The sequence below is a fragment of the Rhinolophus sinicus genome, linkage group LG17, assembly GCF_036562045.2.
Source record: "Rhinolophus sinicus isolate RSC01 linkage group LG17, ASM3656204v1, whole genome shotgun sequence".
Lineage (NCBI taxonomy): Eukaryota > Metazoa > Chordata > Mammalia > Chiroptera > Rhinolophidae > Rhinolophus > Rhinolophus sinicus.
Window position 1 is genome coordinate 5,172,661 of NC_133766.1, and position 17,095 is coordinate 5,189,755.

The 17,095-nt window shown below is 41.9% G+C and overlaps 1 protein-coding gene across 12 annotated transcripts in view; it reads left to right on the top strand.

Annotated features, from left to right (window-relative positions):
* The window catches only part of DNM3 (dynamin 3), a 388,315-nt gene that overhangs the window by 133,237 nt on the left and 237,983 nt on the right, over window positions 1–17,095 (top strand). For all 12 annotated transcript variants that reach the window (XM_074322213.1, XM_074322210.1, XM_074322205.1 and 9 more), the window contains exons 12-13: window positions 4,860–4,930; window positions 16,278–16,329. In XM_074322213.1, coding sequence (XP_074178314.1) covers window positions 4,860–4,930; window positions 16,278–16,329 — 123 coding nt within the window. The remainder of the gene's footprint in view (window positions 1–4,859; window positions 4,931–16,277; window positions 16,330–17,095) is intronic.

Genomic DNA, 17,095 nt, shown 5'->3' on the forward strand with positions numbered 1-17,095 from the left:
AGGTTGTCTGGTGTTCTCCAGCGGTTGGCCGTCCCCAAATGGAAAAAAAAAAAAAATAGCTGAGAGCAGAATCACATGTTTATTTTTACTTATTTATAAATTCCGCACATGTGTTACTATGCTAACATCTTGCGTATGTTAAAAATATAAACACATATAACGGCTTCAGAAGGATGAAATTTAAAACTCAGTAATAGGGTTCCATTATTTTTTCCTTGACACCCCATGAATCATGGTGTGTACCCCTAGCATGTACACAGCCCATTGTGAAAACCGCTAATCCAGAAATATACCACGTTTTTTCCTGAAGACAGGGGTTCTTAGCTTTTAATGGGCCCACAGATGGTTGCCAGGATAGTCATAAATTCCTAAAATGTTATGCAAAATGTTCAGTGTTTTGATTTTTTTTTTCCCTGAGGATAATGAACAAAGCTATTCATCAGCTTATCCGTGGAACCTTTCAGTGAAAAAAAAACACCGAAAAAAAAAACCACTTTCAAGAACAGCTTTTCTAAACATTTCGTTCTATTTTGTAAATGTATATGGTTTGTAAGGAGTGACCTCGAGATTGTCTTCAAATCATAGTTAGCTCTGTGAATTCAAAAGCTTAATTTCAAGTGAAGCTAATTCATTAAAAAGGACTATGTGAAATTAAAAGCTTCTTACATTTAGGTGTTTTTTCCCCCTTGGTCGTTTATAAGACATTATAATGGGAAACAAGTTTTCAGATGCTAACTCCTGGACACAGCTGCAAGTTGTGACAGCTTGGAGAGGACGCTGGCCTCAGACCATGCATTCTTCACAAAATACCTGCGTGTTCTTGTGCAAATCGCTTTTGGGGACTGTTGTTTTGTTATGTATGTCCAACACTGGGCTGTGGTCTGTATGATCTCAGAAGCTCCCTACATGTTACAGTTCCAAGATTTTGTGGTTCTCCAATGAGTTGGAAAGGAGGAGAGAGAGAACTGGGGAAAAAGAGGAAGGCAAAATAGAAGCGAGAGATAGAGACAAACCACAGGGAGAGACACGCGGCCCTGAGGGGGCGTGCAGGGGTGAGATGAGTGGGTGCAGTGGGGGGTGGGAGGGGAGAGTGGCGACACCCAGGGCTGGAGGCTCAGCCGGTTGGGATACTGGTGAGTGACTCCAGCAGCAACCCGCTCTCTGCTTGAGCTCTGGGGTTCATTGCTACTGCTTTTTATCATTGTGCTTTGAAAGTTAATTAAGCATGATTCATAGTTCTCACTTGTTTTCCAACTTGCACACCCTTGGGTAGCCACCGTAGCCCAAAGGGGAGAAAATAGGCTTTGTGACTTACTGGGGATAAACAAGTCAATGTTAATGCATGAGCCGGTGAAATCAAGCCTAGGGTCAGACGTAGAACCCTGAGGCCAGAAAGGCCCCCCACCTGGCCCTGGCCCCACATCTCTTGTCATGGCTGCTGCCAGACCCAGAAAACTTAAGTTCCAGTGTCAGCTGTACTCCTGACCTTCAGTAAATAAGACGACCGTTTTAATTTAGTGTCTTTGTGCTCGAAAATTTAAATGACAATATATCCTACTTAACTCCTAGGGATCCTTAGCTATTGAGGGCAAAGCGGCACAATTATTCTCTTCATCATCTGTGTTCATATCTGACTGAGTTGTTAGCTTCTTCAGGGTTCATGTTTCGGGGTTTCTGTTACATGAAAACGACATACGCAGTCTTAGCATCACTGTCGATTGTGGGCTCTGCGTTCGGGTCCAGCTGTACCGTTTACTTTCCGTTTAAATGGACAAGTTAGTCGGCATCTTCACACTTCAGTTTTCTCATCTGAAAGTGGGGCAATCATGGTGGTTAACTCGTAGGCATTTCATGAGGATGAAATGAAGTAATCCAAACACAGCTCTTAGTTCTTCATTCATTTTAGTTATTTTTGTTGTTATTCCCAGTTATGACACCTGGTAGATATGAGAAAAGAATGGCCCTTTCTGAATTCAAGGGGAGTGGTCTTTCATCTACAACTTTGATGCAGTGGTTCCTTAATTCCCCAAGTGGGAAGGAAGGGATGGGGCAGGAGCTCCCTCCTAGGGGACCATCTCAGGGGGCCTGGTCTGACAGTCAGCCGCCTGAGGAAGCTGGTGCCTGCCACCTCTGACATGGACCTGTGTGGCATAGTGAAAACACGCATGATTTGGGTCACGTGAACATGTCAGTGTGCGTAGCTCTCACGTCTGAGCTCTGACCTCTGTGCTTCCTCAGCCCCTGTGGTGCTTCTGAAATGGCTGCTCAGCGACAGTCTCCTCAGGCCTCCCTGCCGGAACTGTGTGAGGTGTTCTGCAGTTTGTTTGTTTGTTAATGGAACTATTACCAACTTGTGCTCTGGAAGCTGCGTGGGGGGAGGGGGTGGGGGGCGGGAATTCTTCAAAATTGAAAATGTGGAAAACCATCCATCTCTGTGTGGTTTTTTTTTCTAACACACAGGTCTTTTGAACACCCGTATGTGCCCGATGCCCCCCCACGTGAAGCTGCATGTTGAAAGGGTTGATTTTGTGGGGAAGATGGTTGATTTTGTGGGGAAGACTCACTTTTCTTCAAGTATTCCATAACTGTGGGTGAAAAAGGCAGTGAGAAACTGAGAAAGAGGGAAAAAAAAAAGAGAAAGAAATGTACCCTTTTCCTTTTCATCCCCCACATGTGACCTGGCTCTTTTCCTAGGATGAACACACACTCCCAGTTTCCAGGAATATGAATGAGAACAGCCACAGTTTTTATTTTTTTCCACTTTTTTCCTACACCGCGGTCCAACTTAATGTGCGTGCACGTCCAAGATATTCATGACAGCCCTTGGCAAGGAGGAGAATTATGTAGATATTTTGCCCTTTCTGATGGTAACCGTTTATTTGTGCTCAAGTATTATGGTTTATTGATACAAACTCCCGGCCAAATGGATTTGGGAGTCTAACAGCATCAGACTCTAGTGCAGGGAGAATGGAGGCAGTGCCACAGGTTCCAATAAACAGCGTTCCTCCTAACTCTTCCGTTTTCTTCAGGAAGAGAAGAAACAGAACCGTCTGATGCTATGAAACTTTTTTGTGCAAGTGTGACGTTAGTGACACAGCAGTGCCTGCCTGTGCCATGCCTTTACGTTTGGCAGTGGGGTTGGGTTTGGGGTGACCCACTTGCTCTTTTTGGCATGTCACGTTGGGGCTCACAGCAAGATTTGGTCAGACAAACAGTTGCAAAGCCTCAGAGCCCAAGGCATTGGGCAGTGAGTGAGAAACAATAGGCCATGTGCTAATCATTTGGGAATAAATTGCTCCCTTTAAAGCCAATTGTTCTTCAAGGCTGGGAGATAGTTATAAAATTGACAGCCACAAATATTTATTGGACACCCACCTACTGTGTGTATCGTGCTAGGTTCTGGGGGCAAAGTGGCGAATGAGGCAACTGTAATCCCTGCGTCCATGGAGCTTACCATCTTGCAGGGAAGCAAAACATCAACTAATTAACATACAAATAATTATATTGGTGGTAAACATCACAAATGCAAAGTATAGGGTGCACTATATGTAAAATAGGACAGCTAGGCTGTGAGAGGGTAACAGCATGATCCAGCCTGGTCTTGGGTGAGGGTGTGGGTGGATCAGGGAGGGCTTTTCTGAGCAAGGGTCATGATGCTCCAGTGCATTCAGATGTCACCTTCAGTGGAGGGAGGCAGCGGAGAAAATGCTCACTGCGGTCCCCAAGTTTCATTCAACGAAGCCAAGATGCAGAATGCTGGAGATAACACAAGTAGCAACTCTTCAGTATTTCTGCCCGTCCACAAATCTCAGCGTTCTAGAGAGACCAGGGGCACCGGTGGGAGAACAGAAAGGAACCTCAGGGCAGGGAGCTCGGTTTGAACATCTCTGGAATAAAATTCCCTTTCTGACAGCGTCTGGTCGTCCCACTCTCTTCTTACTCTCTCTCAGTCTCTGCCTCTGTGGGGGCAGAGCCCCAGAAAGTAGTTTCCAGGCTCTCGGCCTCACATAGACAGGTGCTGGCTCAGGTAGTAAATGGCCATCAACTGTGATTGGATGGCCATCAGCTGTGGCTGGTTGGCCGTCAGCTGTAACCAGTGAGCCATTGGCCACTAATATAACTGCTGTGGCTACGCTAGGAGAGAGAGAAAAGTGGGGGCTAGCAAGAAGATGGCGGCTGGGCTGGCAAGCATGGATGGCGGTTTGCGGACAGTGTGGATCCATCCTCCAGTGAGAGTATAGTGCCGCCAGAGAGAATATAGTGGTATGACTCCCCTACCTATGGCTCCGTGGGTGTTCCTTTTTGGCCTCACCATATCCTGCGTTCTTGTATGGGGAGCGGGAGCAGAGACCCCACAGGCCGCCCTACACGACAAATGGCACAGCGAGCAGGGTCTCCTGCATGACAGCCTCCCATTGAAGGACGTTTTCTACGGAAGACCTTTCAAATCTCAGACTCAGAGTTTATTCAGCACCTTGTGCTTAGAACATTTTCACATTTACTGGAACATGTATTCCGTTCATTCCTTGACAACCCTTGTGTGAGTTCCCACGCTGTTCCCGGCTCTGTTCTAAGCACTGGGGATACAGCAGGCGGGGTACTTACAGTCTGTGTCAGCTGGTGGTAATGCTCCAGGGGCAAGTAAAGCAGAGTAACAGGAGGGAGGGTAGGAAGATAGAACAGGCAGGGAGGGCGCCTCTGAGGGGCTGATCCTGTAGCAGAGAACTGATTGGAGTTTTGCTCTCGTGATGCAGCTTATTGGTCTCAAGGAGGTAAAGAGTTGGTTGGCTATTCATGAGCTTAGTGTTTGCACCACCTTCAGGATGGTTTTCAGTGAAGCGTTTCTCTCTGACTTACAGGTGCTGCTGCTAATTGACATCCAAGTCTCCTACATCAACACCAACCATGAAGATTTCATTGGCTTCGCAAAGTACGTAAAACACTTGATTGCCACATGCCTTCTCCTGCTTCTCTGTCCCGAGTACACGTTGTGAGTTTTCCGCGACCACCCCACCACCCTGCGAGAGTGCATTCTCTGTCAATATTAATTCTGAGTCGACCTACCTGGGAGGTGTCAGCCTCGTGGCCGTGGTTTCACGTTCTCTCCGCAAGGTCGTTGCTTCCTTTAGTGTGTGGGATGTGAGGGCGTGTTGCCTTAGATCCTCATTGTTTTTGGATGACGAGCCTCCGTTTGTGCTTGGACTCCCATAGATAAGCAGTACCAGATGCGTATTTAGAATATGTTTGGCAACAATTTCTTACATAAATTTTAAACATTGAGTGCAATTCACAAGATACAAGCTATTTCAACATCTCTACATCAGACTATAGAGGCCTTCAAAAAAAAAAAAACAAAACTCAAAAAACTGTCCTTTGTGAATTTAGATGTAACCTTTTTGGATGAACGTTCGCTTTTCTATGAAGTGTATATATTTTATATAAGCTTGTCTCTATATTGCTATTTCATCCTATACGTATTTTGTTATGTTCTAGTATTTTATTGCTATAGTCACAGATATTGTCATGTAGACATTATGCTTAATTATTCAGGGCTGGTTATTCGTCATGTAGCATTTTCAAGACCCTGAATTCACCATTTTTTCCCTGCCCTATAGTGGAGCCAGTTTTTGTTTGCTTTTAAGGAATTTGGCCTCTAAAATAGATTTGTGGCATGTCAGTGATTCCAAGTTCAGGTATATAAAACATAGTCTCTTTTATACAAAGTAAAGGGGCCTATGTACTGTTATGTAAACCACGTATTCAAGACGAGGGGCAAATACAAAATAAAACACAGCAAAATGCAAAACTAATTATACTCTGGCGGAGAAGAAACAGGTATGTAGATCATGTGATCAAAACTAAACAGTGGCCTGAGGAATTTGTAGGCATATTTTTGGGAGGAAAGTCCCAATTGTCCCACAGAAAATCGTCTCATTCTAAACTTGGCTGTAGCTGCGACGGCCTAACCAACAGTGCACGTGCATTTTACACACAGTGGCGGCTACTGTGTTTCTGTGAAAATAAGACCTAACCGGACCATCAGATCTAATGCGTCTTTTGGAGCAAAAATTATATAAGACCCGGTCTTATATTACAGTAAAATAAGATATAAATTACAGTAAAATAAGACCGGGTCTTATATTAATTTTTGCTCCGAAAGACGCATTAGAGCTGATGGTCTGGCTAGGTCTTATTTTTGGGGAAACGGGACCACTGTGCATATGTTCGTTTTTCCTCAACTGTTTTCTGTGTGTGGTCTACGTGTGGAGTTGTTTGTTAGAACACTGTGATGAATTGTGTTCCTATGGTCAGTTGTCTTTTTAGCCACACGGCCCGCTCCAGCTTCTAGAGAGATATTTGCTCTACAGGCATCCCACACAGACCTGTTCCCTCCCTTCCAGCCCCCACGGTTCTCACAATCTGCGCTGCTCACTTCCTCCTGCAGCATCACCAGTGGAAAGACACCTAGAGTCTGATATGCCCCCTTGGCCCTAGACCCCAAAGCAGCGACCTCTGGTTTTCAGAATTCCCATCTGGTTTTCAGTGCAGCCCACGTGGCCTGTGCCGAGCTCTAGTGTAGTCGCTATGGGGGGAAAGTAGAAGAAAAAAAAAAAGGACGTTATTTGTGCCTTTTGGGAGCTTGCCTAATACTTGAAAAATATGGAGAAACATATATAAAAATTTAAATCGACACACTCTCCATTTACTTCACTTGCTTCCCTGCAGGATTTCAAAGAAAAACCAATCCTTGAGTCCCTTGAAAGAGCAGGAACGCTGCCTTTAATGATTTTTATTGATCACAAACGCCAGTTAGGTTCTTATAAAAGTGTAGCAGACATCGATGTAAGTTTGACATCATAACGTAAAAGGAAGGATGTTACAGCACTGCCCTTTGTGGTATCTCGAGTCAAGCAGGAACCGCAGAGAAAGTCATCGTCAGTTTGGAACGACTAAGTTTTTGAACATGGTTTGTAACCAGTGTCACAATTTAAATTTCACCCCTAGACTCTTCTTGTAGCATTTACCCCCCCTTGGTTACCCTTTTATTTACTTTTAAAGAAAAAAGACCCAGAGTTTACTTTCCCCAGTAAATTCTCATATTTTCTACAGTATTATATTAACTAGGTTTTCAAAGGCATGTAATTTTGCAAATGTAAATACTTTGAAAGCCAGCCTTTTGGCGCAGTCTCTGTAATCCAGGTGACTGCCCCCATTTTTCCAGCAGAGACAGACTCTGAACCTTTATGATGGTGGGGGAGAAAAAAAGAAGCATTGTTCACACTGCTTTAGAAATCCAGCAGCTTTGCACATTTTACATCTAATCAAACTGCTCACCTAGACTTCCTTTTAAAGGGCTGGTCTGGGGGGCCAGCAGGCTGGAGTCTCTTTTCCAGGGTTTGCTTCTGATGAGCTTTGGGTTTTGGCAAATCACTAACCTTTCTGTAGCTCAGTTTACTGCTCTTACCAAGTGGAATAATAAATAATCCCTGTCTTGTATACCTTTCAGGTTATCGGGAGATCAAATTAATGAAGTTTTGCGAAAGTGCTTTTTGAAAACTGTGGTGTAGTCTGTAAAAATGAGAAAGTGTCACACACACTCACACAGACACAGACACACATACTTACACACAGAGACACACTCACACACCCAGACACACTCTCACACACAGACACACACACACAAACATGCACAGACACACACACACACAAACACACACACAGACACACTCATATACACAGATACACACAGACACACAGAGAAATTTACTTTCTAGATACACCATTTTATTTGTATGATGAAATTTATAATGCCTGGGATATGATTGCCACTGGAATATTTTTCAGTTGTCGATATTACCTCCAAATGTAATATGTTGCACTGAGATTCAGAGGTATGCTGAGTTGGAGTACATTTCAGTGTGATATAGGATAACCGTGAAGATCAAGAAATGTTCATTTCAAAATTGCTTTGAGGGGTGGTAGTATTTTTTGTGCTTTGAAAATTAAAAAAATATGGTTGTAGCTATAAATTTTAAAGTTGGCAGGAATGCTGTTTCCATCAAGGAAGAAAAAAATCAAGCCATATTTGAAGACAATTATGTAAGTATTTTCAGGTTCCAAAGGTAGAAAATTAAGGTCTCAAGTTGAGGAAAAAACGCATTTGTTTCCTGAGATTTTTAGAGAATTGTCAAAAGAGGGCAGACCACCTCTTAGACTTACAGGATGGTGATGTATATAGTATTATACACATTTTTTTTTCATTTGTGATGACTTTTTGTTCTAACCATTTTGGAAAAAGAAAGCAAATTGCTAAAATTAGGATAATGGAATATTAATTCTCAGAGTAGGTTTCAGAATATCTCAAAACTCTTCTGTCTGCTGTAGCATTTACTCTGCCAGGTTGAATAAGTGGCCCCCTTTTTTTTTCCATCTTCCAGCTATTTGTTAAACACGGACCGTAAAATATGTACCATGTGTAACGTGTCCAAGTGGGCACTGCTGTAGGCTTGCCTTGGAATTTCCTGACTTCTGAAAGCATGATCTTTCAACTGTGATACAGTTTCTGAACCTAAAAGTCCCATATTCCGGAAGAAAATGCCAACTTTCCTCCTGACTTAAGGATTTTAATTTGTCATTGTTCCTTGTTAAAAAAAAAAAAAAAAAAAATACAGCCCTATGTTCTTTTTTTTTTTTTTTTCCCCACACAGTGTGACTGGTTTTTGTTAAGAAAGCAAGAGCTAGTCCCATTGTTCCTTCCTTCACTTCCTCTCGCTCAGTAACCCTGTGCTTTGAATAGCTGAATGCCTTGGGAAGTGAATCTTCAAATTCTTGTGCCCTTCTCCTTCTGTTCCATGGGCAGAATTTGCCTTCTGAGTTACTAAAATTTCTGCAGGCGCTTATGAGCAAAATGGGCCCCACATAGGGACCCGTAGGGTAATGTCTCTAGGACACAAGCAGCCGACCAAGGTCTGGTTTTCAATCTGCTGAGTAGGTCCCAACACCTGTTTTCTCACAGTTGCAATGATGCAGTGTGCAGATTTCAGATCTTGTTATATGAGCACCATGAAAATTCTATGGGTGGTAACGTTCATTATCTCTCTTTCCTGATCCTCTGGAATGCCTCTGTTGCCATTTTACTAAAGGCAGTGGATGTGAACCTTGGCACCAAATTCCAAAGCAATCTTGGCCGTTCCCTCTACGTCCTTCTTGTATTTTCACTAATACACAGTCACATTCTACTACATTAGGGTTTCTGGTTTCTGTTCTTACAGCAGAATGTTCTCTCTCTTGTGGAATCAAAATTTAGGTATTAGATTAGAGCCAGATCCTTCTGTGCAAATTTAGGAATTAAATACCTGGTTACTTAGTGGGACTCTTATCAGGGTTGAGCAACTTGCAAGGATATTAGTGTGATCTGCTCAGATAAGTTCTACATTCCAGTGTTCCAAGCACTGTTTAAAAAATAAGTGGACTTCCATTTTTCTTTTCTCTTTCATTCTCAAATCTGTTATTTTGAACTTTATCTTCAGCCTTAAAATGAATCTTAGGAGATGAGTCACACTTCTTTCATAGGCCCCCAACTTCTGGAAGGTTTTCTTGCACAATATTTAGCCCGAGGCTTCACTACTAATCCTGCAGGCAGAATGGACGTCATGTGGATTCCATCTCCCTTTGGCTTCTGGTTGGATAGATAGCTTCCATCTCCCATGGGCTTCAACCTGATTGGATAGAGCCAGACCTGCATGTGATAAGTCACACTCTGGGGACTCTCAGTAAGTGTTCATAATCTTCTAGAACATTCTAAAAAAACTTCTTTACTCCAGAGTAGTGCTGTCCAATAGAACTTTCTGAGATGAGGGAAACCTTTTATAATCAGTGCTGTCCAGTACAGTAGCTGCTAACTACTATTGAGTAGCTGAACTGTGGTTAGTAAAACAGAGGAAATGCAAAGGAGATAAAAATGAAATTTTGACTAGTTAAACTTGTAATTTAAATAGCCACAGCTAGCTATCGGCTACTGTATTTGGACAGCACAGTTGCAGCGTATGGGGAATGCAGCCCATTTGTCTGAGTCCTGCTTCAGTGGGCTGTACTTTACTGATGGCTTGGTGGGGACCTACAGTGGTGGCTCCTAGAAGAGAAAAAGGAAGTAACTCTGTTACTGCTGCTGAACAAACTCCAGGACTCAGGAACAGTCAGCTCTTTAAATGCTCTGTCACTGAAGTTGTGAAGAATCGGCCTTTCCTTCCCACTTCCTTAGTCTATGTGTTGCCATTTTGCTAGTATTTTCTCCATCATGGTTACTGCTGAAGTTTCTTTAAATTCCAGGTCTCCTTACAAACTAACATAGTGGTAAAGGGAGAGGCACAGCTGACATTTGCCATGGAATCTGTATCTCTGAGGGACTCCAGGTCCTTGATTCGTTTGCTCCCTCTTTGAGTTGACCTAGAGTTTGGGGCAACCCTTTCTTCTTTTTCACTTCTCTGCCCACGCAATCTTGTTTCTACCACACCCCTCTGTTGAGAATGCTTTTGGCTGGGACAAAACAGTTAACCCAAGGGACAACTGAGCCCTTCCTTTGACACCATTAAGCACTCCTTGTTGAAGAGATCTGTCCCTTTGATTCAATAACCCCTCATGTCTCCTCGTTTTCCTCTGTCTGCTCTAGACTTGCCTTCTCTGTTTTATTTTGGAGCTCTTTATCCTTTCATCATGGTTTAAGAACTGGCTTTTATCAGTGTTTTTCTGTAGACCCCATTCTTTCCTGCTGACACCACTCACAGCCATGGTTTCAGTTGCCAACTTTACCTGGTGATTGTAAATCTAGATTTCCATTCCAGAACTCTTCCTGGACTGTGTGTCATATTCAGCTACACACGGGGCATCTCTACTTGTATATTCTAGGGACGTCTCAGCCTGAGGATATTCCCAAATAAACTCATCATCTGATCTTAAATTTATGCCTCCTCCATTGTTCCACTCTCCGTGGATAGTAACTCCCAGTGGCTCAAGCCAGAAACCTGAGTGTCATTCATTACTCCTCGTTCCCCATATCTTTGTGTCCCTCCATCTTTACCAAGTCCATTGGATTTTACCTCTCTTATATATTTTTTGGAATTTGTCTATTCCTATCATCATTTCTATCTTCCACAGAGTGCCATGTAGGCAACGGGTGCCCTAAAGTTATTCTTCTTTCGTTTGGGTCGTCACAAGTCTTCCTGCCTCTTGTCATGGTCTTTCTCATTCCTTCTGGGATTCCCTATTCCTGTCAAAATAAAGTCTAAACTCATTAGTGTGGTTTCCAAGGCTCTGCAGAATCTGTCTTCTGCTGACCCCTTCAGCTGACACAGTGTTAGGTGATATTAGTGTTGAGAGAGGTAGAGATACCAAGACTAGTGCAGTACCCTGTTGGCCATCAAGGAGCAGACATTGTTGGAAGGGAGTTAGAGATCTGCCTGTACCACAGTCCTGCTTATATAATATAGACACAGACCAAGAGCTTTGGGGATTCGTGGAAGGAGAGATAACTGGCGGTTTGTGAGAAGGCATCATCCAGAAATGGTCCTTGATTGGACTTTGAAGGCTGGGCAGGACTCCAGCAGTCAGAGGAGGGTCTAGGCTGGCTGCTTCCTATCCGCCCTGCTTCAAAGCCAGTGCTGCCCATTTCAGGGAGGTAACTGAGTGAAACTCTGCTTTGATCATGCCATTTGCTGGCTCAGAAACTTTGAATACTTTTTGCTGCCTCTAGTGTAACGGCCAAGTTCTCTGTAATTGGCCCTAACATACAGTTATTGTACTCGATGGCTTTTAAGGTCATTTACAAACTTGAGTCCACAGTTGTATAATTTTGCTCTAATACTTTTACTTTCCACAACTTTCCTACATGCCTCATTTTTCTACCTCCTGGCTTTGCTAATACTACTCCATTCTCTTGGAATGCAGTTGGTTGTCTTTCTCTATTAAGATTGTACCTTCCAGTTTTCTGTGAAAATCTCGTATCATATCAGACCAAAATAATCTCTTTTTGTTTTTTGGTCTCTGAACATTCAGAGTAATGACTCTGCATAGGATTTATTTGGTAAATGGTCCCTTGGCACACTCTTCTGTTATTTGAGTCTTTTATTGTGTGTGCACGTGGGCATTGATAGAAATGAATATGCAAAAAATCAATTGAGCTAGGAGGTAACATGAGTTCCTTTTTCTTTGAATATCTTCCAATGTGCTCTTATTTTTTTACAAAAGTACGTAACAAGAGGTTACTTTCCACCTCAAGTCTAATCTTTTTGCAGCAACTAGTACCATAAATCCAAAGATACTGTTGTTCATGACATATTTAGGTACTTTAAAAGTATATACTTTTAAGATCATTATATCTCGGAGCATTAAACTAATAAACCTAAGTTGGTTTTATATGTTTTAGTGTTCTAGCAAAGCCTTCCACAGTGACTTGTGAATAATAGGAATTTATACAATTAACAACAAATGTACACAGACACATAGTAAGAAGCTATGGGGGTAATTATATCTGACATTTGAAACAGAAGCACTTTTGGGGGTGGGGCTTATATTATGCTCACACATATTTATTCTTATAGAGCTTATTCTTTCTTTGTTATTTGTGTTTCGTGTCGGTATCTCACCACTTGCTCTAGATAAATCGTAGGCTACAAGGACTATACCTTATTCATGTTTATATTTTCCACTGAGGGCCTTGCAGATAATTGGTGTCCTAATATTTGTAGCTTATGACAAATGAAACATTATACATAGGTCTGTTTTATAATATGACAGAGATAACCAGTTAAATACCCATGACCCAGACTATGTCCAAAGGATCAAGTGACCTTGCAAGTCCCTCCATGATTCCCCGTGAACACGTTATTAAATAAGGATTTTGGAATTATGATCAGGGATGTTTCCTAACATAACAACTTATTTTTTATTATGTATTAGGTTGGTGCAAAAGTAATTGCGGTTTTTGCAATAATTTTTAACCTTTTAAACCGCAATTACTTTTGTGCCAAACTAATAACTTACGGAATGACTTCAAGTACCTAAATATGTCATATGGGACTAGTTGCTGCAAAAAGATTATTCTTTAGATGGAAAGGAAAGGTAATTTAGTATTTGTTCTAACACTAATACTTGAGATTGGCTATAAAAGAAATCTGTTTTTCCTTCTGCATATTCTTACAAGTGATAGATTCTAAATACGCATTAATTAGATGAAAACTGTCAGTAGAAAGTCTCTTCACCTAGTGTAGCTCATATGCTTCTGAAAGTTACTGCGTCTCAAGGAATCTTGGATCTAAAAGGAACCTAGTAAACAGCTAGTCCTGTCCCTGACCCCTTGTCGCTGTCTCTCTAATTCACACATGCACGCACGTACACGCACACACATTTTACAGCTAAGAAGCTATGGTGCATTGAGGTCCTACTCTCTGCATAAGTAGCACAGAATCATCCACAATCTCTGTGTCTTTTGCTCTATATTCAGCTTCTTTTCTCTTCTGTGATTTTAAGGGGACATACTCATAATTTGAGGGTCTCCACTGGTTTGCCTACTCCAAAGTAAACACCTGTGGGTCTGTCATAGTTTGGAGTTATTACCACAAGTCAGTGATTTATTTTAAAACATTTCCCCTTGAAAAAAATTTTTTTCTGAACACAATTATGGTACTTGGAAGAGGTCACGATAACCAGGAAGAAGGCATGGTAGCTTTCCCATGTCTTCCTAGAAGAGAGGAGAGCCTGGAGGCCCCCGTAGAAAGAACGCCTGGGAAAGCTCCGAAGCCCCAGGCAGACTTGTACTTGAGATGTACTCCAGGCCGCAGAGCATGGTGGGCAGCCAGAGGGCAGGTGGGTGCATCAGACCCCTGGTCCCAGGCAGACACAGGCTTCACCTCATTCACAGCCTCACCACGAAAACCTGAATAATGTAGATTTGGGTTATGTAGAGAAACGGTTGGAGAGAGATGACTTTCATAGTGGTTAACGGAGTTCCGCATTTACCTGAAACCTAGAAAAATAACAACAAAGAATGAGGAGAGAAGAAAGAAGCTAAAAATTCTGAAACGAGCAAACTGCAAACCAAAAATAAGCACCAGCTATCTTTAGTTATTAGATACAGTGTGGCCTTTCACCAGCCACCCCTTCCCCACCCTCAGCTGAATGTAGAATATGGTTTTCATGAGTTTGAATGAAGGGAGAAGCAGCCTAAACAAATCATGGGAGATTTTCCAAACTTGCTCTTTTAACAACTGTTCTAAGTGCGGTGTTGATTTCTGATGTGCTATTGAATCATAATATCCCATCACTTTAAACAGGTGATTGATGACTTTATCTACCTCTTCTTTATTTTGGATGATTCCATCGATTTCCAAAACAGCTTCTATAAACTAGTAAACCCCCAGTTAGAGGGCTCAGTGTTGCTAGTCTTTCCAGAATACCCAAAATGAGTTGTGTTTTCTTATATTGATAGGTGTTTACTTAACAGATTCATCAAAAGATAGCTTTCATTCTTTTGAGAGAGAGAGAGAGAGAGAGAGAGAGAGAGAGAGAGAGAGAGTAATACAGTACCTAAATATGTGGGTGCTGGGGCTAAATTGTTGAGGTCATACCTGCCTCTGAACCCCATAATGGTATCAACCTCATTGGGCTTTTTATTCAACAGAGAGAAGCTGAAGCCAGCTACAGTCTGTGCCAGGTAGTTTCTGGGCGCTGGGAATATAGCAGTGAAGCAGACAAAAACCCCTGCTCACCAAGAGCTTACATTCTAATGGAGGGAAACAAACAATAAACACACACAAAAAACAGTAAACTATGTAGTATGTTTCAAGGTGAAAAAGGCCATGGAGAAAAATAGAACAGGGTGAAGGGGAGGAGAATCCTGGAAGAAGGGAGGGATACAATTTTGAACAGGGTGGTCATGATAGGTCCCACTGAAAAGATAAATTTGAACAAAGACTCAAAGGGGGTGATGTCGGGAGCCAAGCAGATATATGAGGAAGAGCGTGTTCTAGGCAGAGGGAGCAGCTGGTGTCATAAAGGCTTTGAGGTGGGAGTATAATGGCTGGATCTGGAAAAAAGAAAGGAGATCAGTGTGGCTGGACCCCTCTGCATTGAATGTGGAGAGTAGGAGGAGATGAGTTAAAGAAACAGGGTGGGGGTAGCTGAGTAGGGCTTGTGGACCATTGAAAACGGGCTTTGCTTTTGACCCTGAGAGCAGTGGTGTTGTGTAGCAGTAGAGGGTTTTGAGCAACAGAGTGATGAGAGCCTCTTTTAAAAAGGATCACTCTGGTTTCTATGTAGAGAAGAGAGGTGAGGGGGACTAGTGTGATTGCAAGAATCCAAGTGAGAGAGAACGGTGGCTTGGACCAAGGTGGTAGCAATGGAAGTGTTAAAAAGAGGTTGAATTTTAAATACATTTTAAGGAGTAGAACCAATAGCATTTGCTGATGATGGGATATGGAGTGTGAAAGAAAGAGGAATCAAGGGTTTGGGGGTAAGTACTTGGAAAAATAGGGAATTGCCACAAATGAAGAAGGGGAAGACTGGGCAGAACAGGTTTTAGGGAGGAGATTACGAATACAGTTTTTGCATATTAAGTTTGAGATGCCCATTGGACACCCGAGTGATGAGCACGAGTTGTCAACAACATCTGAGTCTAGAGCTGGGTAGACAGGTCCAAGTTAAAAATGCACGGTAGGTGTTACCTGAATATAGTGGAATTCAAAGCAATGAGATTGGATACTATCACAAACAGTTTGGGACCTGGATTCAGACTACTTGGTATCACCACGTACTAGCTGAGTAACTTTGGGAAATCCATTTAGCTTTTCTGTGACTCAGTCTCTCCATCTGTAAAATGAGAAGACTAATAGTAGTAACTACCTCACAGGGTTAACATTAAAATCACTGATATTTGTAAAGCACTTAGAACATGGCGTATGCTTGATAACTGTTGCCTGTTAATTTTTAGTACAATTCTTCTGTATACCTGCGGGCCGTCACAAATGCTTACACTGACTCATACTGTTATTGATTCATCATTGCGGCTTTTCTTGTTATTATATTTTTGGTTTGTGATTGCTAGTACTAGGAGTTCCACTGAGTTCTTTTTGCTTCCAGAATTAAACTGACCTGCATTTTTTTATATTAGCTCTGCTTCAGTTACTGATATATTTTTAAAGCCTGTATATATTTTACTATCTGGTACTTGTTCAGAAAAATATCTTATGAGTTTCTTCAGTGCGGCTCTCCTTTCCTTTTCCCAGTGCTCAACAGAGGAGCAGTCAAGTTCACAAGAAAAACACAGTTGGAAATCAGGTAGGAATTGTTTCAAAGAATTAGTACACGCATGCCCTAGAGAATTTGAACTAAATCGCTTGATTGACTGTTTTTTTTTTTTAAATGCAAATTAATCATGTGCAAATTTTGCTGGAAATGCATCTTTCTGTTTCATTTTGGCTTTTTTTTTTTTAGAATGAATTGCTTTTTTTTTTTGCTATATTATGCAGTTAACTCAATTGATTTATTTTAAATAACTTCTCTGCTATTTGCTCTGCTTTTCAAATTTGACTCCTCATGTCCTACTTTGTTTGCTCCCATTACCTGTAAATTGGATTTAACATCCAATCTGTGAGTCAGTTCAAGTTTAAAATATGGCTAGTAGTTGCATGAGCTTTCTGGTGCCGCTGACTAGTTCACACATTTGCACAGCTTGGTAACAGTGAAGGGACAGCTCATAAAGAAGGCAGTTGTTGGATTTCATCTCTGCCACACCAAATTCCTGTTGGTTAATAAAGATGTTAATTCCTAAGAGGATCTGATGTTTTGAGTTTTTGTGTCTTGGGCTGACCCGCTGTCTCTGACTAATAACGCTCTACAGAGATTGCATTAACTCCGACAGTTTGCTGTTTCTTTTATGTTTTATGTGATAATGAATATTTGCATTGTTATTTCTTTTCAAGTCAAAACAATGATGACTTTATAGGGTTTGTTTTTTTTTCAATTCAGAGGTACAATTATTGAACAAATTGAAACCTCTGCTCTAAATTTTTTTTTCCATTGTTTTGAAAGGAGAAGAGGTAAT